General features: G+C 43.8%; 1 protein-coding gene across 1 annotated transcript in view; it reads left to right on the top strand.

Moving 5' to 3' along the window:
- Window positions 1-1,406: 1,406 nt before the first annotated feature.
- Window positions 1,407-25,962, top strand: part of LOC124708953 (disease resistance protein RGA2-like) — an 81,499-nt gene continuing 56,943 nt past the window's right edge. Inside the window, exons 1-5 of the mRNA XM_047240594.1 lie at window positions 1,407-1,866; window positions 2,104-4,532; window positions 5,181-6,292; window positions 6,444-6,557; window positions 6,714-6,826. Coding sequence (XP_047096550.1) covers window positions 1,407-1,866; window positions 2,104-4,532; window positions 5,181-6,281 — 3,990 coding nt within the window. The 3' untranslated portion in view covers window positions 6,282-6,292; window positions 6,444-6,557; window positions 6,714-6,826. The remainder of the gene's footprint in view (window positions 1,867-2,103; window positions 4,533-5,180; window positions 6,293-6,443; window positions 6,558-6,713; window positions 6,827-25,962) is intronic.

Genomic DNA, 25,962 nt, shown 5'->3' with positions numbered 1-25,962 from the left:
CCCTCCCACCTCACGTGTAAATAGATTGGAAAACTTTCCGAGCGTGGGAGCTCGGAAAGGCTCGGAAACTGCCCCCCGTCTCCATCCCCGCGTCCCTCCCAGCCTCCCTCCACCACGCTCCCCCGCCGCGGTCGCCGGCAGATGGCTGCTGTGCTCGCCGGCAGGTCGCCGTCCTCCACGCTCCCCCGCTGTGCTCCCCTGCAGGAGGCCCTCCTCGACGCTCCGCCCCGCCGTGCTCCCCTGCAGGAGGCCCTCCTCCACGCTCCGCCCCGCCGTGCTCCCCTGCAGGAGGCCCTCCTCCACGCTCCCCTGCAGGAGGCCCTCCTCCACGCTCTGCCCCGCCGTGCTCCCCTGCAGGAGGCCCTCCTCGACGCTCCGCCCCGCCGTGGGTCGCCGTCCTCGACGCTCCTGCCCGCGCGCTCCACCCCGCCGCGCTCGGCGGCAGGCCGCCGTTCTCAACGCTCCAGGCCGCGCGCTCGCCCACAGGCGGCCGTCCTCGATGCTCCAGTCCACGCGCTCGCCGACAGGTGGCCCTCCACGCAGCACCGGCCCGTGCGCTCGCCGGTAGGCGGCCATCCTCGCAGCTCCGCCCCGCACGCTCGCCGGCAGGCGGCCCTCCTCGCATCTCCCCTTGCCGGCAGCTTCCCTCTCCAACATCTCCCTTCCAGATTCATCCCAAATTCAACAAAATATTAAATTCCATAGTTTATACATCCAAACAGGATTTGGAATTAGTTATATCATTTGATTCCAATAGCAAATTCCAAAGACATCCAAACAACAGAATTGAATTTGACGCCAATTCATTTCTATCTCAGATTTGGAATCTTACTCCAATTCAATTCCATGCCAACTTTCTATGCATCCAAACACAGCATAAAAAAAAAGACTTTGCCCCTCTGTTCCCCCCCTAAGAAATAGAGAGAAAAAAGACAGCCACCACCGGTACCACCATGAGATCCTTGCCCGAGGGGCAGAGGCACTGAAGGAGCCTCCGCTATCAGGTAGGAGTATGGATGTTTCGAATCAAATATTCATTGTCCTGTTCAAATTTTGCCAAGGAGTTGTTGGAGGTCGATTGTATGCGTCAAACGGAGGAGTCAGAAGCAACAAAAAGTAGGGAAAAAAAATTAAGAACATGAAATTTCATCTGCCAATTTGGTTACTCTTAACGACAGATGACTTTGGATTTTGCATACAAAGAACATATGATAAGTACATGGAAAAAATATCGCTCCAAAGTCTTAAATCTATTTTCCATTTCTATTTTTTTAGCTTAACTTTTTCTTAGATTTAATGCGTGGAATCTGGCATCTTGCTCCGCGCCGTCTAGACGAACTGCGATTCTTGCACTAAACCCAAATCTTTGTTCATTTATTGCTTTGCAGAGCTTACAGCCACTGCCCATGGAGTCCGCCGCCATCAGGGGGGCTGGATGGGTGGTGGGCAAGGCGCTGAGCCCGCTGTCCGGCGGACTGGTGGAGGCGTGGGTGGCCACCACGGAGCTCGAACCCAACATCAAGGCCCTGAAGATGGAGCTGCTCAACGCGCAGGCCATACTCCACGGTGCTCGGAGAAGGGAGATCGACAACCCCGCGCTGGTGGACCTGCTGCAGATGCTGCGGGGCCTAGGCTACCTCGCCGAGGACGTCCTCGACGAGCTCGACTACTTCCGCATCCAGGACGAGCTCGAGGACACCTCTGAGGCCATCGACGACCGCGGGTGCGCCCGCAACCTCGTCCGCGATGTCCGCCACGCCGCCACTGCCGCCGCCAAGCAGCTCGGTTGCGCCTCGTCATTGTCTACTGCTCCTGGTTCCAACGACCGCGCTGGTGAGAAGTCGTGCAAGTGCGTGCGCCGGATTGGTTCCAGTGCCCGTTCCGCCGCCAAGCAGCTCTGCTGTGCCTCGTGCTTGTCGGCTGCTCGTGGTTCCGACGAGGAGTCTGATGACGAGTCCAGCAAATGCGTGCGCCGGCTCGCCTCCCGTGCCCGTACCACCGTCCAAGCCGCCAAGCAGCTCTGTTGCGCCTCGCGCTCGTCGACTGCTCGTGGTTCCGACGAGGAGTCTGATGAGGAGTCCAGCAAGTGCGTGCGCGGGCTAGCATCCCGTGCTCGTACCACCGTCCACACCTTCGGTAAACGATTCCTCTGCTCTTCTCATGTTCCTGATGATAGTAAACATGTTCCTACAGTACCAAAATTGAAATTTGATAGGGTGGATGTCTCTAGAAGAATGAAATGTATCACAGACGAACTAAAACCCCTGTGTGCTAAGGTCTCCACCATTCTTGGCCTAGAGTTCTCAGGCTCTGTTGTTGCCAAGCTAGATTTACTGGGTTCTAGCCACGGCATTGGTAATGCAGCTTCTACAACTAGGACCATAACCACCTCACAAGCTTTAGAGCCTACATTGTATGGGAGGGATCCACAAAAGAACACCATTATCGAGGACATCACAAAGGGTGAATACATTCATAGAGATCTCAACGTAATTCCGATAGTTGGTCCTGGGGGCATAGGAAAGACAACTCTCACTCAGTACATATATAACAACAAAACTGTGAAAGATCATTTTCAAATTCGAGTTTGGGTGTGTGTATCCCTCGACTTTAGTGTGTATAAGTTGACAAAAGAGATATTCAGCTCCATTCCCAAAGCTGAAGACGAAAAAAATGACATACCAGATAATGAGGTACAAAACCTGGACCAACTTCAAAAATTGATTGAAAAAAGACTAAAAAACAGAAGATTTTTACTTGTTTTGGATGATATATGGAAATATGGTAATGAAGATGAGTGGAATAGATTTCTAGTGCCCTTTAAAAAAGTGCAAGGAAATGGAGACATAGTTCTAGTCACAACTCGATTCCTTGAAGTCGCTGAAATGGTCAAGAGAGGAAATAAATTGTTACAACTAGAAGGTTTGCAACCGAAAGATTATTGGAGCCTTTTTATAGCATGTGTTTTTGATGAAACTAATCGCCAATATATTGATAAAAACTTGCTTGAAATCGGGAAAAATATTGTTAAAAAATTGAAGGGTTCTCCTCTTGCAGCAAAAACTGTTGGTAGCTTACTGAGAAAAAACCTTACTGTAGATATTTGGACGAGGGTTCTTGAAAGTAGAGAATGGGAATTGCAAACCAGTAATCACGATATTATGTCTGCATTAAAGCTTAGCTATGATTACCTCCCTTTTCACCTGCAACAATGTTTTTCCTTTTGTGCATTATTTCCAGAGGATTACAAGTTTGAATCTGAGGAGCTAATTCACTTCTGGATAGGACTTGACATCTTACATCCAAGTCATACAACCAAAAGAATTGAAGATGTAGGGTATCACAGCTTGAATGACTTAGTTAATTATGGATTTTTCAAAAAAGAAACAGACGATTCAGGTACAAACTATGTTATGCATGACCTGCTGCATGACTTGGCACTGAATGTTTCCTCACACGAATGTCTACATATTGCTTCTTCTAGTCCAAGAGATATAGAAATTGCACCATCTATCTATCACATGTCCATTAGCATCAGTTCTCGAGCTGATAGCGTGGACCAAAAATTAAGGAAAGGACTGGAAAAAATAAAGAACATAATCAAATTTGAGAATCTACGCACTTTGATGTTATTTGGAAGTTATGACGTAACATTTGTTCGCATCTTCAATGATTTATTTAAAAATGCAAAATCTTTGCGTGTTGTCTTTTTGTCAACAATGTACTACCATGTGGAGTCTCTGTTGCATAACTTCTTCAAACTTTTCCATCTTCGCTACATGCGACTTCTATCTCGAAAGTATGGTTGTAAAGAACATTTACCAAGATTTATCTCGAGGTTCTATCAATTAAGGGTCCTAGACATACAACACTGGTACGGCTCTCATAGTCTCCTTGGAGATATGGCTAAACTTTTAAAATTGCGCCATTTTATATCTAATAATGAGGAATTTCACTCAAATATTTATAATGTGGGAAAACTACATAGCTTACAAGAGCTACAGAGATTTGAAGTTAGAAAAAAACGTAGTGGTTTTGAATTGAGAGAGTTGGGGGAACTAGAAGAGCTAGGAGGATCTCTTGGGATTTATAATCTTGAGAATGCACTGCCAAATGAGGCACATGAGGCAAAACTATCATACAAAAACCGTTTGCAGAAATTAACACTCATGTGGAAGAAAAACCCTAGTACAAATCCTGCCGCAGAAGATCAAGTACTTGAAAGCCTTTGTCCACACAACAATATTCATGAGCTATGCATTGATGGGCATGGAGGCTCTACTTGCCCTACATGGTTGGGTGCAAATCTGTCCACCAGAGGTTTGGAGGCTCTCTGCCTTGACAGCGTTGATTGGGAATCCCTTCCACCCCTTGGAGAGCTATATCTGGTTCGCGAGAATGGAGAAGAGTATTTCGGTTGCATTAGAGGTTCGAACTTCCATAACTTGAAAAGGCTAGAACTCATTGGGTTGCCAAAATTTAGAAGATGGGTAGCAAATGAAGTTTGCCCTTGGTACTACACAGTTATAGAAGTGCTCATTGTCAAGGAGTGTCCTGAATTAACCGAGTTACCATTTTCATCTTATACTATTTGCTACCCTCAAGAAGGGGAATCGAATGTGACTTGGTTTCCTAGGCTAAGAGAGATTGAAATAGAGAATTGCCCAAAACTGTTGTCACTGCCTCCTACTCCTTATAGTCACACTTTGTGCGATGTTACACTGGACCATGTAGGAAGAGATCTGGAGATGTTACATTACTCAACTGTCTCTTTGGAAATGAAAGGTAATGATGTTCTGCCTAGACTAGACGGGACAGTCTTGGCGTTTGATAAGTTAACCCATCTACAAGAATTGAGTTTAGAAAAATGCCCAACTCTGTCTGAGAAACACCTTAAAATGCTAACCTCTTTGAAGACCCTCACATTAAGTAGTTTGGGTATTACGTTTGAGCCGTTAGTAAAAAGTGACGTGCAATGGCAGCTTCCGGTTACCACTCTTTGGATAATTAGGTGGCCTGTTAGCGGACAGGAACTAACATGTCTACTCTCTTATCTCCCTCATCTCTCTCGCCTGGAAATATTGGGGTGTGACAAGATAACACGGTTGGGCGTGGAGGCCGATCAGCAACAAACGGCACCATCGCTATCAGTGCCAGCTTCTTCAGTTGTTAAATTGCAGGATACACATGCAAGAGATCAACAAGAAGTAGCGCTGGAGGTGGAGGAAGAGGTAGTAGCAGAGGAGGTTGCTGCGGAACAAGAAGAAGATGATGGGCTGCTGCTCTTACCGGCCCATCTATCCGGCTCTCTGAAGTACTTTAGTGTCGAGAGGTGTCCAAAGCTTATCCTGATTGCCCAGGCCGGCGGGGCAGGAGGAGGCGGTCTCCAAGCCATGCGCTCCCTCGAGAAAATCGGAATATATCATTGCCCCAAGTTCCTCTCCGCCTACAAGGATTCGGATCTCTCTTCCTGTTGTCCTTTCCCATCCTCCTTGGGAGACCTCTTTCTTTATGGTCGTATGGAGGGCATGGACACGCTGGTGCCCCTCTCCAACCTCACCTCTCTGCAGGAATTAAATATCTGGAGTGATGAGGAATTAAATATCTGGAGTGATGAGGAATTAAATATCTGCAGGTGGGATGGCCTGTTGCCTCTCCTTACCCAGGGCCAGCTCACCACATTAGAAGTCCATAGCACCAATTTCTTTGCTGGTTGGGACCCCATCTGCCAAGAGCAGCCTTCCTCCAAACTGCATGAACTCCGGACGGGCGACATCGCAGGAGTCTTTGCTCAGCCCATCTGCCGTCTCCTCGCTCCCTCCCTCACCGAGTTATCTCTCCATTTCAACAAAGAGGTGGAGCGCTTCACAAAGCAGCAAGAGGAGGCCCTTTCCCTCCTCACCTCCCTCCAGCAGCTGTGGTTTTGGTGGTGCGACAAGCTGCGGTGCCTCCCGTCAGGGCTACGCAAGCTCACCAGCCTCGAGAGATTACATATCGATAGGTGTCCAGTCATGCGGTCTCTGCCCAAGAATGGCCTCCCGAGTTCCCTGCAAGTGTTAAGTGTTGTGGACTGCATCAAGTTGCGGTTTCTCCCAGCAGGGCTGCACAAGCTCATCAACCTCAAGAGATTAGAGGTACGGAATTGTCCAGCCATTCGGTCGCTGCCCAAGAATGGTCTCCCCAGCTCACTGCAAGTGTTGGATGTCAGTCGCTGCGAAAACGAGAAGCTAAAACAGCAATGCAGACGGTTAGTGGGGACCATCCCACTAATCAGACTATAGACTAATCCAAGGTAACAAGCGCTTCCTTGTTTTGTTCCCATTCTCAATCCTCACAATTACCCTTGCTTTTTTCCTGATACCACACACGCAAGTCACCTTGTTTTGCTTGATTTACATCGTTACTTATAATCTGAACATTCTCTGTTTCTATCTACCCTGCAGGGCTTCTTGGGAGTTGTACATTCTTCTAGCCTTGTAGGACCCTCTCCATCGATGCACAAAGTTCGCACAGAAGAGGGTCTCCTGTGTGGTATCTTCTTCATGTACATAAACCTGGTAAGTACTGTACAACCAAAATGGAACTTCACTCCAGCAAAGGAATATTGGGGAAATCATGTAATCTGCAGTTAATGGCATTACATAGTTTCTCTGTTTTCCTTCCTGGATGAAATCTCTGATATGTATACACCATCTATTTCGCTTTTTGTGCAGGTGTTCTTATGATTGTTCTGGTCGCCTTGTTGATACTGTGTAATTACACTTCTGTTGTCACTAGTGAAGATTTGGTTCTCTAGCGTTCCAATAGGTGCAGATGTTACTGCTTCGTAAGTTCCAGAATTGAACATAGTTTTCAAATAATATAACACTCTGGTTCCTCAGTTTTCATATATAATGTTGTATTTATTTTTTCAAATCTTTGAAGTATTGATTTCCCTTTCCAGAAAATGCTATGCAGTCGTGGGTATACTTCGTATTGCAACAGATGTGAAAGCTGCGCCCTTTAAAGGCTGACCGCTTAGTAAGTTACTGAACTGAACAAAACTTTCAATAGTACTGTTGTTGAAACCACTACTTTATGATCCATTGATCTATAAGCTCCATTTTCTTCTTCCGATTTTGATAGCATAAATAGGAATCACCCTAGTTAACTTGTTTTTATCGAAACCTTTGTTAACTTTGGCATTCCCCTTTCATCGGTCCAGGGAACATTGTCAGAAGGTTCACACTCCAAGAGAATGTATCCAAAGACTTCAGAAGATCTCCATTATGACTGCCTAAGGTTAATTTACAAATTTCTTTTTGAGTTTTTCTTCAACAGAGTAGTACAATTCTTGTTCTCTATCTGCATGATCTCAATCAGAAGTCACATTTGCCCAGTCTTTTGTTTAGATACTACTGCACTGTACGCCTGCAAACTTGCCTAACTTCAATGCCTCCTGGCAGGGCTACACAGGCTTACCGACTTCGACAGCTTAAGGGCCATCGTTGTGTGCGGCCTATGCAGTAAGCTGCCCAAGGAGACATCCCCAGTTCACCGAAAGAGTTAGATGTGAGTTGTCATGGAAACGAGGAGATCAAACAGAAGTAAGAAAAGTTAATGGAACCCATTCGAAAAGGCGAATACGTACTGACCAAACCAAGGTAAATGAAGAATAGACTTGGAGCCTTGGATGTGCTGCCAAAAAAAGTTTATGTTAAACTCGTTTGCTACTTTGTTAATAGATCCTAAGTTCCTAACATGATATACTATCAGGTTTGGTTCATGTTTATCTAGAACATCATAGATGCAATGGTGGATTATTCACTGCACATGAAGCAATCCATGTTATGGACCAGTTTGGACCATTCTGCAACGGATCTCAAGTTACCCGATGATGTGCAAGGTAAGTTTTCAGCAAAGACGTCTCTCCTGAATTTATTCTCTATGCCTTTGCTCAATAATGGTGCACTTCAGCAAGCTATTAATATATTTGGCATATTTGCAGGCAAGGAAACTGTATGAATCTGCGATTTATCTTGAACCTGAAATTCTAAGAGCTGAACTGGCAAGGGGTGATATGCGTTTTGATGAATCCTGGAATAATCAAGCAATTTTTCTACTCGAAAGATATTAGAGGCAATAGGCAGATGATTCTCCACTCATCAAGTTAGGTCAACTATTTGCAACAACAAATCTGCTGTCCCAATATCAATCTGCACTAAGGTAAATGGCTCTTTCCCCTTGTATAATTGAAATCAGGAGATTATAGGATATAGTGTATTGATTGCTAGTTCAGTCAGGGATGGGTATCATGTAAAAATTACAATTTCCAGACGCCTTCATATAGTATTTAAATTGTTGTAATACCAGTGCAGGTTAAGGAATAACTGAAGACAAGTCTGCTGGCATGAGCAACGGTATAATTTTTTCTCGCTTTATTCAAATGCTAGTTTACCTGAGATCGTGCACAGAATTTATTTGGTCACATTCTAGCTCCCATATGTTTAGATTATTATTTTGTCCCACCAGAGCCATACGAAACAAAAACTGAACCATCATTTGTGCAATCTGAATATTTAGTGAGCGTTGTTAATTATGTATCCATCTAGTCAGAAGCTCTTGAAAGCCAGTCACTCTTTTTCTATCCTTCAATTTCTACCCTTTGACACTCGTCATCACAATTCATGCATTGCAATCTCGCATAAGCCACTTGTACCATTCTGTCGCCGGTGTATCCATTCTCTTTGTATAAGTCACTTCATTCATTTGTGCATCAGTGTCAGCCTATTATATAGGGTTTGCACACTTGATATTTTCCGATAAAACTCAATGGGAGAGTTCATTTTATGGTGTCCAGTCCCTTGGAAACAGAGTCATCCAATAGTTTAAAGCTCTTGAAAGCCAATCATTTCTTTTGTATCATTCCAATGACTCCTTGGATCAATCCATTGGTCTATCCATTAGACTATTACGTAGATTTTGCATATTGTCCCTCTTTGATATATTCATGAGGATATATCATTTATGGCACCCATCATGCATCGAATTACTCCCAGCAGTCATTTGTAAATGGAGCCTGCCATATGTCGGCAACTCTAAATGTATACTAAACAGAAAAGAAAAAGAAATAATGCTGGCATCTAGAGGAAAAAGAGAAAGAAAAAAGAAAAAGAAAAAGAAAGAAAAAAGAGAAGTGTACTGCCAACCAAGAGCCAAAAGAAAACCAAAAGAGAGTGTGCCGGCAATTAAGATTTAAGAGGCTCTTATATTTCATTTAGTGGGAGGACTTACGCATACTTTACTTTTGCAGTCATCAGCTGATGCCTACTCTTCATGTTGTATCCATGTCATCAATAGTTTCTCGACATCAATTGTGCCACTCAGATCATTCTTTTCCTCTTGACATCTTTTCCATCATTCTTCTTGTGACTGGAATCATGAAGTTTCACTGTACTGGTTTCGGATACTTATTTAACTTTGCAATAACTGAAATTCAGATTTGCTTACTCCATTTACCCCACCAAACCACAGATAAGCCTCCACATATGTATATGTTTTTACTTTTTAGTGGTAGGGAGATCTTGGCCAATGGCCAGTGAGGATCCAGATACGAGTGACTGAGAGAAATGATCACGTTGTGAGGGCACAAGGATGTGACCATGAAATTTTGTGCATTATCTGTTGTAAGCTTGTAGGTTTGCAAAGCTGGAGAACAACTAGAGACCCTTCACTAGTTCACTGTACGCTCTTCATCTGCTTCGCTTCGTCAAGTCACTTGCATCTCATGAAAAGGTTTAAAGTTCCACTTCACGAAAGAGGAAGCCACACAACCAAGTTTCCAGGATTCTGAAAATATCAGAAGATTGACCAATCATATTAGTTGACCCTAGGGGTTTGATGAGTCTCTTTTCTACTGCTAAGTAGTCAGATGGTGATATAGTTTTAGTCCATAAATTCGAGTTGTGTAATCTTCCATCCTGTATCAAACTATTTGTAATCGAAGAGGGAATTTTAGCGAAGAGAATTTTACTATTTATGCAAAGATTGCTATCCTTCTTCATGTCATTAAAGGCGATATTAACTAAGTGCTGAGGAGCTCCTGCCTGTAACAATCTCAGAATCTTGGAGACATGGAGCTTGGTATCTGATGAAAGGGATGGAATGTGATAATCAGATCGGTGGTTTCCTTCAGCTGCGTGGAAAAGCCTCTCTCCCAAGCTGGGATCACTGTATCTCATTTTGTGAAATTCTTTTGGAACCTTGATGTAGATCACACATTCTTTAAAAAAAAAAATTTCACTAGAAGTATGAAATGCATTTTTTTTCTTCTCGAAAACAGGAACCATAGAAGTTACGGGAGCCAAACCAGTGTAGCATGGGAGTTCTTAAAGAAGTTCGGATTATTACAGGAAAATTTGCAGAACAATGGTACTACTCTGGTTATTAACTCGGTAAGGAGTAACATGATGATTTCCTAGATATTAAATAAGTGTTCTTAAATGATGATTTGCTTTGCTGAAGCAAGGACAATTAACAGTAAACGGAAGGTTGGACATTGCCATTTGCAAGGCATAGAACTGCAACAAGATTGACTATGCCCTTCAGGTGGGTGTATGAATAATGTTTTTATTAATGGCACATGGTGAAAAACATCAAAGCGGAAATGCTGGTGGAACTGGATACATATTTATCACCAATGTTTCATTTGTAGATGAGGATCGTACATATTCTATGCGGGCAGCGCCGCAAGAAAAACTGAATATATAGTTATCCTAGTTCTTCTTTGGGTATTCTCTTGCACCAAATATTGTTGATCCAACTCTGACATTTGTGCTGCCCATTTCAATCTGCACAAACACACACAAAAAGTACTTAGTCATTAGGCACTAGTCATTCAGCTTTTGTGTCTCTTAGTTCTCTTCTTGTAATCTGTTCCTTACCGCTTGCTCAAAATCCGCAGACATGCCCATAGACAGCTCACAGTGTTCTTCTGGTATTCCAAGCTCATCACATACCTCGTTCCGGCAGCTAGCGAGTGCCTAAGAGATCAACAAACATCATACCTTAGCACTATGAAGCAGATCATTCCCAACTAAGTTTGTCTCAGATTATAACCTTAAAATTCTCAGGAGTTGAGGAATAATCAAGCATGCCAATTGTCATCAAACCTGAAAATACAAGATTTGGGCAGCTTAATTTGACATGTTTTGCTAATCCCGTACACCCTGAAGGATCCACTCCAAATTTGGCTGCAAAATGGCAATAGAGCTTGAGAACTACAGATATTCGCTGTGGCAATGATAATACAAGAATAATATGATATCACGCAACAAAAATTTATCACTTACAAACACTTAACAGTAGCTACAAACAATGTGTTGAGTACAAATGTTTAAAGGTAATGACCAAATGCACTCCACACTAAGAAATTCATACCGTGCAATTGTATTGAAAAAGAGAACTAGAGTACCCACATTCTTCTCCACTTGTGTTGACTTGGACCAAGACCTTGAGAGGTTTTCTCCCCAAATCAGCTACCACTCGATCAAGACGATTAGCAATCTGAAAGAAGAAATATTACCTTCAGCCTTGTTACTTATGCAAGATCGAGAATTCAATCTGGAAACAAGACAAATGCAGTAGCAATGCAACTTTTATTTCCTAAGGCCTAACTCCAAGTGACACAATAAAATATCATACATGTGTTTGTTTTTCGTTGTACGAAGGCTAACCTACAAGAGCAAGTTCTATGAGACTAGTGATATAATTTTATCTTCACTAAGCAAGCGATACGATATAAGAAGGCAGCCAAAATAACTCAGCTACTGATGACATGAATCTACAACCATGGAAAACATGTACTTCCACATTCAACTCACAGATGCACAAAAGTTAGCAAGATGTATACCGAGGCAATACAAAAAAAAAAGTGAAACCGAATGACCACTTCATCTAACTTCAATAGAGGGGAGACAATACATACATTCACGTGCATACATTGCAATTATATTAGGATGTGGTCATCCGTTCTTCACAGTTGAATACATCAAAAATGCAAAACAACATGTCACGACCACCCTATAAAATTATCATTGCACTCATGAAACACCTACATCATGTAATAAACCTTTAATTACCTTTCAAATCATGAAATACACTATTTCACGTGAAAAGAATGACAAAAGCTCTCTGAGTCATCACTAAAAAGAATTCCGCCGCAACGCGCGGGGTATTATCTAGTTCACTAAGTGAATGAGCCAGGAGGAATTAACCATGACCGATGGTGCCCAAGATGGAGGCCGAGCGTTCAAGGTCTCACTCAAGAATTATGCTTGCACATGTGCAAGGCCATTGTTGCTTCATCTCGTGTGCTCGCATTTGCTAAAGGCGGCTCGCAAGCGACATGTGGAGTAAAATGACTATGTGATCGTGCACAACATGGTTATCGAGAGTGAGCGCGCTGATCTGGAGGCTGCAGATATGACCTTTGATAGTCATGAGCCTCTTGTTGAAGTTGATCACGAGGTGCCGAACGAGTTTGGAGCTTTTATCGCCATGCATCAAACAATTCGTGATGAACAAGTTCATCTCCAACTTCGCGATGATCTAATGGAACATTTATGGGGGAGGAATGGAAACGCCAATTGATGTGTCTCTTGCACAATGAATTGGTTAATTTTATTTGTTTCACTTATTATAATAAACTATTAATTTTTGTGTGCAAGCTACTGAATTTATTTGCATCTAATTACTGGGATTGGCGTTTTGGCTCCCGGGAGCATATGCTCCCGGTTTTTAAACTTCATTTTAAATGCACTTTTAAAATGTTGAAAAATTTAAACATAAAATTTAGTGGATACATCTCGAAATTCTACACCTTCACAAAGTGGTTCCATAGAAAACCGACATTTTGAGTGTCATTTGTAAAAAAGACAAAAAAAAATTGTAAGAAAAAGTTGTGTACGAGGCGTTTTGTTTATCTTTTTCACACAAGTCACAAAAAATGTCGGTATTTCGCAAGACTTGATGTGCGCATGTAACATGTTGATATGTAAGCGAGAAATTTTTTGTTCGAATTTTTTAAACATTTCAAAATATTTTTCCGGTGGCAGGAGGATATGCTCCCATGTGCCGAATTGAATTTCCACTAATTACTTATAATAAAACAATATTGTTTTGAATTATGCAATTTAGACAAAAACAATATTTAGGGGCTCTATTAGGGAGGCGCTGGTGCAAGTGGTCACACCCCAAACGGTGGCAGTTCAGTCGGCGTCCCCTCAAATAGCCCTTCTGGCACAGTTTCCAGACGCCATTTAGGAGCACCGGTGGGGATGCTCTTATTCCAACCTCGTCGGATACCTCCTTGCGGCAGCTAGCGAGTGCCTAAGCGATCAACAAACATCACACATTAGAACTACTAGAAAGCATTGGCGCAGCGGCATGCCACGCCCGTAGGTGAAGAATAAAAGATGGCAACGCTCAGTAATGGTTCATGGCTCACATGAGTGAAGCTACGTTATCTCAAGTTGAGTTTAATAAAATATATATGAGGTTTGGCATTAAAGCTAATGTATGATACACACGAAAATCTGGTTATTGGCACGCCACGTCCTTATGGTGATATCAATTGTGTTAAAAACATGTAGCATCAATTTTAGGTCTCCCATGCATGAATGCAGCTATTTAAAATTTAGGGTTTTTATCATTCATGCCACTATAACCAACGTGAATCTCAGATCTACCATTTGACCGATGGAACCTCAATCTTGCTATTGCTCAGTTAAACACTCATCAATTTTGCCATTTCATTATCTCCACCATTAGTCTATAATCAGGTTTGCCGTCTGAAGAGTGGAGGCAGATGGTAATGCATTTAGTATGTCAAAGGGGCAAGCATTCAACATTTAGAATTACAAACAAAGAGCCTGATAATGGTCTTTCTACAAAGGCACATCTCCACAAATTTTTACACTTGGCATACAAACTATTTTTGTTCATATGCATGAATTAATTTAGTCTGAATTTGATGAGTAAGAGACCGCCAATGAGAATGCTAGCACAATATCTATTGCTACCCTTGTAAAGTACTGACTAATGACATGACTCAAATTCTGATAACAATTCAAAGGAGTTCTGCAATAAAAATCTTGATGAAGGACTTGCAACAACTAAGGAGCGATGGGTTGCTTCTTCAATTAGCTCATCTCTCGCTCCACCCTCATCTCGGTGGGTAGATCCGGCCTCTTTCCCATTATTGTTCCACGTTTGTAGGTGGAGGGAAATACCACAAAAGACATCATGATGTTGCATTTTGCGGGCAACTGGAGACACCATGGTGGGGTGAACTACTGGTTTGAATTTGTTAAAAGTGATGACAAGTAGATCCCACCAATTAGTTAGATATAAAATAGATAAATATTTGGAAAACCTGGAACGGTAAAATTGGTTATAAACTAACAGTGGAGATTTGTGGTGACCCTGCATACCACTGCATGTTGTAGTATGCCAGTCGTTGATATAACATTCGCGAAGTACCATTCCGCAAATATCACATCCCTCAGAGTAGTACAACAGAACATAGCAAGGTCCATAACTCATTCACATATTATTACAATACACATACACAAGTCGTCTTGGAGTTCCTCTTGGGTCCTAAGAGGATAACTCCTGGGTTCGAGGCGAACCCAACTTAACTTACAATACCATTGTCTCATTAAACTAAACATTTATTTAATCGAGCAGCTCTGTAGTAAGAGTTTGTGCTGCTCGGCTACTACTACTACTCCTCAGAGATCTCTAGGCTTGTTCTCCTCCGGAAGCCTCCCCGGATCCGTAGACGATGATGTAGTCTACGCCTTCCACTCCTCCTGAGAGGTCTGGTTCCTCGTAGCCGATGATCTCGGCTCCATCATTGCCGTCGTAGTCCTCCTCCTCCGTACGGTTCGGACAATCTAAGCATGGGGTTTAAGAGTGGTATGAGTACGAGCGTACTCAACAAGTTCATTATAGATAAGAGGTGTTTAATGCACTAGCTACGATATTAGACCGTAAAGTCTAATACCAATGCAAGTTTTGATAAACATTTCTTCAAGAGATTGCTTTTATTTCAAAGAGCTATGTCCGTCAGCCTTCACCGGTTTACTAGAACTTCATGGAGCTCCTTTCCGACCGCGTTCGCAGTTCCTCAATCCCGGAACAGGGAGTGACAGGTCACAGTTCTTTACACTCTGCAGAGGTGTGTTGCTTTACCCATAAGAGATCTTAACCTTGGTGCCAACCGGGCAGCTTTCCCGTCCACACTTCCTTAGGTGTGAGGCCCGGTATAAGGTCTAGCCAATCATGTTCCTCCGCTACCTCGAACACCCACCCTTTGTTGCATACCCCGACCCCGGGTCCTCGTCGGTCCTCTTATACCACTTAAGGATGGACCCCGACCACGACAACAGCTTGGGACTCGTTAACCAAACTCCTTCGCCGGTAGCCGCAACCCATCATAGACCGCAATACCGTGGGGACTTTAGGCTTCCCCAGCCCACCGCTTGCACTTCGAGCGACAAGTGTCTACGGACTATGCCGTGGGGACTTAAGGCTTCCCAGCCCACCGCTTGCCCCGACAGATACAAGTGTCTACGTGTAAAGCGCATCCGTTGATGAACGAGAGGTGGAAACACTTTTGACTACTCCGTCCCACTCCGGATCTTATGGTTAACACGGATATTACGAGCACAAGAATCACTCGGCGACATTTGTTGTTTAATCCTAGATGGATATAAGCCCGTGCAATGGAACCTCCACCATATCAACACAATCCATGGTTCCATTGCCCACCACATAGTCATATTCATAGTTATGAAAGTAGTGGTTTTGATTTTTGTGCAATAGTGATAACCATAATACTTTGCAAGTAATTTGATAAAAATACTCAAATGACATGAGCAAGTGATGAACTTGCTCGAACACTGCAAAGTTCTGCAGTTGGAAGGTATGGACTGACCCTTGTCCTCTTGTTCTGAAAAATAGCATCATTGTCCGATAAGGGCAATGGTTAAAGAAGCAATTTATGCATGATTCCATTTTTAGGGTTTGTTCCCCCCTTCCGACATCGTTATTAATTCATGTAAGAGGTTAATACTAAGAATGATTTGGGAATACTTGATTTAGGGTAAAATGCAACCTTGAAATGTTGTCAAGGTGTTTTTGAAGTCCAAATGCATTAATGGACTTATTTTCATTATTGAAAATAATATGTGTGATTTAAATTATTATTTAAATCATCAAATTAAGATTCATTCTTAATTGTCTTCAAAAATTCTCTTTGACATTTTATTTAATTAGAGAATTTTATGCTGATCTATTTTCATATTTTTAATTATTTTTTTAGAGCTATTCAACATTTCTTACAAAATTTCAAAGTTTCGTATTTCTTGGAATTAGGAAATGACCTAAATGCCCTTGGGCCCCACCCGTCGTGGTGGCCCAACGGGTTAGGTCGCACCCGAGCCACCCTTTGGGCTCGGTCGGCCCATTTGTTTTCTCCCCTCTCCTCGCGCAGAAACCCTAATTCCCGTCTTTCTCTCGCGACACCGTGGTCGCCTCGCCGTCGCCGGATTATTCCGACCGTCACCGGCCGTCCCCGCCGGCGAGATCGGACGCAGTCGAACGGCCGCATGACGGCGCATCGATTGGTCCGCGCCGATCTGCGTTTCGCCGCTTCTTCGTCGCGCCCCCTTCACCTCTGCTCGTCTACCGTGGAGTTCCGCGGCGATTCGTCGCCGCCGACGTCCTCGCGCGTCACGGCGCTGCCGTGGGTTCGCCCTCGTGGCCGCGAACTGCCGTGGCACCACCATGGCCCGGCTTGGCCGGCGCCGCCGTGCTCCGGCGCGTGCCGCCGTAGCCGCCATGGCCGAGCCCTCGTACTTCCTTTCCCCGGTGAGTAACCGTAGCCTCTTTCTCTCCCTCTCTGCTCTCGCTTCCTATTCCCCTCATCTACTTTGTCTTGCTCATCTATCGGCCTCGCATCTCCATATTGAGATGCTTGCCGTGGACTATGCGCTCGCTGCTGTGTTGTTCTTGCTCCGTTGCTCACCGTGGCGATTCATGAATTAGTGCTTATGAGCATGCCGTGATGCCCCGTGTAATTTGGTAGCTCCTCGCCGTTGCTTGATGCTCGTCGTGCTTAGCTTACTGCCGTGCTTAGCTTACCGCCGTGCTTAATCTTGTCCCCGACTTGATTGTGGTGGGTAATTCTTGTATGTTAACAAGTGCCGGTGCTCTCCGAGCTAGTTCCTTTAGTTCAGATTCATTATTATGCTCCATTGAGTCGTACTCGTTGGCTTAGCAAAGTGTGATTCAGTTGATGAATTTACATGTGCTTTTCTTGTATATTGTGATCCTTTGGTTCATCAAGCCTTTGATGTGCTTCCGGATACAATTATAAAGCCCGATGCTCTTATCTCGTGATGCAATTGTTCAGCTTATTTAATTATCTCGTTCATGTGTTAATTACTTGGAATGAGTTCTAGCATGCAAGAGCATGCTCTAGCAAGCTTCCGGTGATCATATGATCTCCGCTTGCTTGTAAAAGCCGTTCTTTGGTATCTCGTGGCTCACCGTTGCTCACTCGTGCCGTGTGTGTATCAAACAGTACTTAACTCTGGTGTGTATTGTTGTTGGCTTAAGCAACTCGTCGTTGCTTGCACCGATCCATTGGATCACCGCAAAGCCCCGATGCTTTGATTTATTTGCTTTGTTCACTTATCCGTGTTGCCTGAATTTTTCCGAAGTGGATAAGTGATGTGAGCTGCTCTGCAGCTTGTGATCATCTAATTAATTGTGTCGTGGTTAGATGGATGCCAACCTTCAGCTGTGTACCCTAGCCCTCTACCGAATCCAAATGGATAATGAGGTATAGGTTCTTGTGCCGGCTTAGGGTTGAGGTGGCCCCGGCAGCACTTGTGTTGTCTGTCCCGGTTGCTCCCCTATCTCGTGATTTGCCATAGTTTGTGTTGGCTGGCCGGAATGGAGTAATTGTTCTCTGGCTTGATCCAATCTTGGACTTCCAGTGACCTTTTGGTGTTGACAAAATATATAGACAGGTAATTGTCTATAGTCTGATGGCCTAGCTAGCTGTAGGTGCTTAGTGAGTGGTTTAGGCTAACTATGGTTTCATTCTTGGCTGGATTCCTCTAGTTATGCATGGATTTGCATAACTGTTGTTCCCAAAGGATGTTAACCTATTGGTCTTACCCATCTGTGCTTGCACCAAATGGCTTGGTAGCCAAATGATGACACACACAGGGTAATCTACCCTTCTGTGCTCCAGTGATGCTTTGTATGCTTAATTATGAGCAAGATATGATCTTGCTCAGGCTTTTGTGTGGTATACCTCACTCCAGCTCCTAGATTGTTTGTTGGTGTAGAGGTTTTTCTTCAGTGTTGATCCGATGGTTGAGTTGCTTGCCCCGCTCCTCCCGGCTAGCCGATGCTTGATCTATTCCATGATTTGTTGCTCAGCGGCTAAGCGCTTCTTGGTGGAACTGTCTCTCGGTGGGTTTTGGCTAGCTATGTGTTCTTCCTATTCTTGAGTTCTTACCCCGGGAGATTCTCGCCGATGATCAGCCTAGGGTTTGCTCGGTGAAAAAGCTTTTATACCATCCAAGCACTCGCTTCATTGGTCGACAAGCACAACCATGTCACTTAGGTGACTCTCCCCCGGTCCGTGTGTGTTGTGAGACATGCAGCCTATCCCCGTGAGCTGCTCGTGTGCTTCATAGGTTGGGACTTGGTCCTTTGGCTTGACACCCCGGCAGGTGTTTGAGTTATCCTCTCAATTTGATCATATTTGCTAACCTCGCCAAGTGGTTTTACCACTTGGCATAATCCCTATTTTCTTGTCTTTGTTGTCTTCCTATGCGGGTTTAAGGAAATGATCAAGAAGTTCAATCAAGTGATGTCCAAGAAAATCATGAAGATTTTCTTATATAGTTTAGCCATTTACAATATCTTTGTAATTTTCATTTTCTATTTTCTATTTATTCAATTCTTGTAATGTGTTGTAATATTTTATATTTCAATTCTGGATATTGTAAAGACAATGTATCTTGTGTGATTATTAATAAAGCTCAAAGTTTCCTTAATGAGCTTTACTAAATAAATGTAATGTTTATATTCTTGATTATTAATATTTGTTTAATGAATTACCTCAATTTTGAATTATGAGATATTCATATGATGTTTAAATTTGAAATTCAAATTCAACCTTGGTTTGAATTCAACCATGTCATATCATTTGGAATTCAATCAAGCAACTCTCCTCTCTCTTCTCAAAACCCTAAACTAGTGAAGTGAGAAGCAAGTTTATCGCACTCTCGAAACCCTAACCTCGTAAGGTGTCGAGAGAGAAACTTGTCCCCCTTCGATGCAGCTTTTGTTTAAAAGCGCGAAATTTCCCCGAATTTACTATGCAATGCACATCCCTTTCTAAAATCTACCCCTCGATCGTCTCTAAACTCCGGGACATTACAGCCTTTCCCCCTTAAAGAAAACTTCGTCCCGAAGTTGTGGTTGTAATACCTGAACAGTTCGGGGTATGTTTTCCTTAGGTCTTCCTCTTTTTCCCAGGTGGCTTCCCTCTCGGGATGATGCTTCCACTGTATCTTGCAGTACTTGATAGCCTTGTTTCTGAGTTGTTTCCAGCTCTCCTCGAGAATCTTGGCTGGCTTCTCGATGTACGTCAGGTCTGGTTGTAACTCAAGCTCCTCATGTGATATTGGTTCATCTGGGGTCTTCAAACATTTCCGAAGTTGTGACACATGGAATACATTATGAACTTGAGCTAACCTTCCCGGTAGATCCAACTCAAAAGCTAAACCTCGATTCCGACTCGGTATCTTGAAAGGTCCTATATATCTAGGACTCGAGTTTCCCTTTTACTCCAAACCTCCGGAGTCCTTTCATCGGGCTTACCTTAAGATAAACCATGTCTCCAACTTGTGGTTCCCATGTCCTTCTCTTCTGATCGGCGTAACTCTTTTGCCGACTCGGGCTATCTTGAGCCTCGTCTCTCGATAATGTCAATGATTTGTTGTTTTTCCTTGACATAATCGGGGTTGAACTCTTTGCTTGCTCCGGCTTCATACCAACATATGGGTGATCTACACTTTCTTCCATACAGAGCTTCAAATGGTGCCATCTTGATGCTGCTTTGGTAACTATTGTTGTATGAAAACTCTGCTAAAGGTAGATGCTCCTCCCATGATCCTCCGAAGTCTAGGGCACAAGCCCTAAGCATATCTTCTAAGATCTGATTGGTTCTCTCGGCTTGTCCGCCCGTTTGTGGGTGATACGCGGTACTATAATCCAACTTGGATCCTAAAGCTTCGTGAAGCCGCTTCCGAACGTCGATGTGAACACGGATCCTCGATCCGACACTATCTTCTTAGGTACTCCATGTTTACTCACGATCTCTTTGATGTAAAGATCAATAAGTTTCTCTCCTTTATCCTGTTGGTTTACCGCTAAGAAGTGTGCACTTTTCGTCAACCGGTCCACGATTACCCATATCATGTCCTTCTTTTTATTAGTCATGGGTAGTCCGGTGATGAAATCCATCCCTATCTCCTCCCATTTCCACTCTGGAATAGGTAGAGGTTGTAACTTCCCTGCGGGACTCTGATGTTCAGCTTTCACTCTCTGACAGGTATGGCATTCTGCCACATATTGTGCTATCTCCCTCTTCATGTTATTCCACCAAAATAGTTCCTTTAAATCCATGTACATCTTTGTACTTCCCGGATGTATGGAATAGGGTGTTTGATGAGCTTCCCGGAGTATTACTTCCTTAATTTCAGCAATATCCGGAACGCAAATCCTCTTCTGGAACCGCAAAGATCCAGATTCTCCACGGTGAAATTCTGATGGTCTTCCCTCATCTATTCTCCTCATCTCTTCTACAATGAATGGATCGTCCAACTGACCCATCATTATCTCATTCTTCAGGGTTGACATTCAACTCATCGACTACTTGCAACGCCGATAATCCTTCATGGGCTTCCTTCTCCCAAAGTTGTATTTGGGCTTGGCTTATTTCCTTCCTCAATTCCGGTGATATTTCTTGTTCCACTCCCCCAGTACTCTTCCTACTCAGGGCATCTGCTACTACATTAGCCTTCCCTGGTGTGTAATTGATTGTCAGATCATAATCCTTGATCAATTCTAGCCATCTTTTCTGCCTCATGTTGAGTTCCTTCTGAGTGAAGAAATATTTGAGGCTTTTATGGTCTGTATAGAGCTCACACTTAGCTCCATAGAGAAAATGTCTCCATGTTTTAAGTGCGAATACGACCGCTGCTAATTCCAAGTCATGCGTTGGATAGTTCACTTCATGAGGTCTGAGTTGCCTCGATCCATAAGATATCACTTTCCGATCTTGCATGAGTACGCAACCCAATCCATGTTTGGATGCGTCACGAGTACACGGTGTAATCCTTGCCAACTTCCGGAACTCGCTAACACCGGTGCCGTGGTGAGTTTCTCTTTCGTAGTTTGAAAACTCTTCTCACACTCCTCCGACCACACGAATGGTGTGTTCTTTCTTAACAGACTTAGTCATTGGTCCTCGCTATCTTGGAGAATCCTTCAATGAATCTCCGATAATATCCTGCCATTCCAAGGAATCCTCGGATCTCCTTGACGAGTCTTGGGTGCTTCCCATTCTAAAACTGCTGCTACCTTGCTCGGGTTGACAGCGATTCCATCTTTGCTAATGACATGACCAAGAAATTCCACTTGATCTAGCCAAAATTCACACTTACTGAGTTTGGCATAAAGTTGGTGTTCCCTTAGTGTTTGCAATACTAACCTCAAATGATCGGCATGTTCCGCCTTGTTCTTGGAATATATCAAGATATCATCGATGAATACGATGACAAACTTGTCTAGATATGGCATGAAAATCTTATTCATGAGATTCAGGAATATTGCTCGGGGCATTGGTCAATCCAAAAGGTACTACAAGGTATTCATGGTGTCCATACCTTGAGACAAAGGCGAGTTTTCGGAACGTCCTCCTTCTTGATCTTTATCCGGTGATAACCGGATCTTAGATCAATCTTGGAAAAGACTCCCGCTCCTCTAACCTCGATCAAATAGATCTTGTATTCTTGGAAGTGGATACTTGTTCTTGATTGTGACGTTGTTCAGATTTCCGTAGTCTCCGCACATCCTTCTTCCTCCATCCCTTTTGTCCACGAAGATCACGAGTGATCCCCATGGTGAAACACTCTCTCGAATGAATCCCTTCGTTCCAAGTCATCCAGCTTGTTCCTTGAGTTCTTTCAATTCCTTAGGCCCCATCTTATATGGTGCTTTGGCAATCGGAGCTGTTCTCGGGATTAGGTCGATAGTGAATTCTATCTCCCTATCCGGTGGCATACCGGTAATTCCGCAGAAACACATCCCGGAATTCATTTACTACAGGTATATCTTCTAACTTAACCTCCTTCATGCTATTCAGCTGTAGCTCCACTTCAATCTGTGTATGTTTGTCGCCTTGGTAGATCATTCTACTTCCATCGGGACTTTTTAGTGACACCGTCTTGTTTACACAGTCGATCAATGCTCCATTAGCTTCTAACCAGTTCATACCAAGAATGACATCAATGTCCTTCATCGGTAAAATGAACAGGTCCGCGTCAAACGCGCACTTATTGATCATAATGACTTGTTTTTGTTTGGCATGGGTTACTAATATCGTTCCCCCGCGTAAAGTATGGTTATGGGTGTATCTAACTTAGTGCAACTAATCCCATGTTTGATGATGAATTGTTGAGAAATGAATGATGTAGTTGCACCAGTATCAAAAAGTACTTTGCCAGGATGAGTGAGTATCTGGAGCGTACCTATCACCGCCTGGTCAGAGTTGACCACCTCCTCCAGACTGGTAAAATTCAGCTTGCCGAAGGGCTTCTTATTCTTCCAATTCCCTCCGGTGTTTCCTCGATTTCCTCCTCCTCCACTATTCTTCTTGGGGCAGTCCTTCAACGATGTGCCCCTCCCGACGACACCCAAAGCATATGATCTTGGGTTTCCTACAATCCTTCATGACATGTCCTTTTAAACCACAGGAATGGCATATAATCTGATTTGCAGACTGATATCCTTGGTTCCTCCTCTGATTGCTGTTGTTGTTGTTGTTGTTGTTGTTGTTGTTATACCGTGGCTTGAAACTCAAGCTGGTATTGGGCTTGTTACTAACAAACCTCTTAGGCTCATACTTGGCCTTCTTCCTCTTCTCTTCTTGCAGTTGTTTAAAGTCATCTTCAAGAGTGATGGCTGCATCCACCAACTCTTGGAATTCCGTTGCTCTCATCATCCGTAGCTGCACCTTAAACTGGGGACTTAACCCCCTCAGAAATCTCTTCTTCTTCTTGTCCTCGGTATTGACTTCCTCAACCGCATACCGGGACAACTTTGAAAACTCCCTGACATAGGTCAGGATTGCCTTATCCTTCTGCTCGAGACTCTCAAACTCTCGACGCTTCAGTTCCACGATACTTTCAGGGACATTGGATTCCCTGAACTTCCTTGCAAACTCCTCCCAGGTGAATACCTTTCCTGCCGGATACACGGCTACAATGTTGTCCCACCATGATGCGGCAGGTCCACATAGCAGATGGGTAGCATAACGGACCTTCTCTTGGTCATTGCATCCAACAGTGTTGAGCTTGCGCTCAGTATCCATCAACCAATCTTCCGCGTCCATCGGTTCTGGCGCGTATGCGAAAGATATCGGCTTGGTGTTTTGGAAGTCCGCTAATGTGACTCCCCGATTCTCGGGTCTCTCCACCCTATTCTGCCGCATCGGATCCTCGAAGGAATTTGTTCTGCAGCTCCAGTGTTACCCGCTGCCTCTCTTCCGCCAGTTGCATGTACTGGATAAAGTTCTGCTGAGTCATGGGTGGTGGTGGTGGTGGAAACTGATCTCTGGCTGCACCCTCAGCCTCTTCCTTTTCCTTTGCTTCGCGCTCCATGCGCTGTGCTTCGGTCTCGTTTCCTAACGTTCCCGACATAATCCCCCTAGTTCTGCAACACAAGATGATACTCATAATTACTCCATGCGCAAGTTTTCTGAGCTCAACTTTGTGCACAGAACTAGTCACGCAATGGAAATCAAGAAGCAAATCCAAATCATACAAAACATATACCCCGTATATACATACATAAGTGGTCTTATTACAATACTCGAGTCGATGTGAGTATGCAAACTCACTTATTAAAGTATATGTACAAATTTATACAGATATTACAAACTATAATACACGTGGTACTTGTGTATTATAGCCACGCCTCCCTTGGTGGACTTCTAATCGGTCTTCACTCCCGGTACATTCCAGGCTTCCATCCGGTCGAATGTGTCGTCCTCCTGATAGACCCTGGAACATAAGGTCTCCCCGTTGGCTTGTAGTCCGAATCCGATGATGACCCTAAGGAGAAATCAGTGTTCACAAACTGATCGTTGAGTGCATCATAGTCCACCCATCGGGTGTACTCTCCTGTAGCCCCACCATAAGGGTTACCAAAACCCATACCCGACTCAACCTGTGTCGGATATCCTCCATCCACTCCTTCATTACTAGGATAGCTCTGGTTCTAGGTTGTTGCATCATCGTTCATCTCTCCATCATAATACTCAGTAGTACTATGGGTTCCAGTATCACTACCCCAACGCCAACCCCTAGAATTCTCGATTGGAGTCTCGGAACGCTGGTTGTTTCCGGATTCCGCTCCGCCTTCGTATCCCCCATAGGAACTATTCAGGTAGTTCCCGAGTGTAACGGTGTAGGTTCACGTGCAAGTGGATCAAAGCTGATGTAGTCACCGACTGAATAAACTGGTGTGTGCACTACATTCTCCATAGGTTCTTTCCCCCTACTCTCCTCCTTGGGTTCGGTAAATTCCTCTAGCATCGTATCAATAGCTCCTATCAGATGATGGTTCAGCTGAAAGAGTAGTGATATGAAGTTACGGCTATTATCCATATATTTTGCCGCTGCTATGGGTTTGCGTTTGGCGTATTTGTAGTGGTTGAGCATGGGATCTTCTTCCTCCTGATTATGAGGAATATGGGAGAACTCGGAATCCATAAGCTCTTTTGTCTTATGTTCCCGTATGTCGGTTATGGCTCTCATAACAGCTATATGGTAGGCTGTGTTGGTTGTCCTAGCTTCTCCAGCTGGCATGACTACGCTCATTCCCAAAGATTCGGGAAGTCGCAGTCCTACTCTGCACTTGGCCAACACCGGTCCATCATAGAACATGTACTTCTTTACTGGAATCTGGGGATCACACCCAAATTCCAGCAACATGGCTCGTAGGATATCAGCAAGTCCTCCTCGATATTCGTTCAGTGTGGAATCCATAACTTTCACGTTTCTTCCCGGTCGTGAACTTGCCATGTTGGCTGTAGAAATAGAAAGATTATAAGATTAGTAATAATGCATCATAATAGAGATAATAAAGAATTATCGCACTAAAAGATATGATTGTTGTATTATCAATTGAATATACACCATATTTTTAGAGAATTCTTTACTAATCCTATTTGACTCCTAACGTTTAGTCCCATTTACTAGGTTCCAACCTAAGGTCAAAGCTTTTGCTCGATACCAACCGTGGTGACCCCGCATACCACCGCATGTTGTAGTATGCCGGTCGTTGATATAACATTCGCGAAGTACCATTCCGCAAATATCACATCCCTCGAGTAGTACAACGAACATAGCAAGGTCCATAACTCATTCACATATTATTACAATACACATACACAAGTCGTCTTGGAGTTCCTCTTGGGTCCTAAGAGGATAACTCCTGGGTTCGAGGCGAACCCAACTTAACTTACAATACCATTGTCTCACTAAACTAAACATTTATTTAATCGAGCAGCTCTGTAGTAAGAGTTTGTGCTGCTCGGCTACTACT

This window comes from Lolium rigidum, chromosome 4 (assembly GCF_022539505.1).
Source record: "Lolium rigidum isolate FL_2022 chromosome 4, APGP_CSIRO_Lrig_0.1, whole genome shotgun sequence".
Classification (NCBI taxonomy): Eukaryota; Viridiplantae; Streptophyta; class Magnoliopsida; order Poales; family Poaceae; genus Lolium; species Lolium rigidum.
The sequence above is the reverse complement of the archived record's forward strand: the minus strand, read 5'-3'. Positions and strand labels throughout refer to the sequence as shown.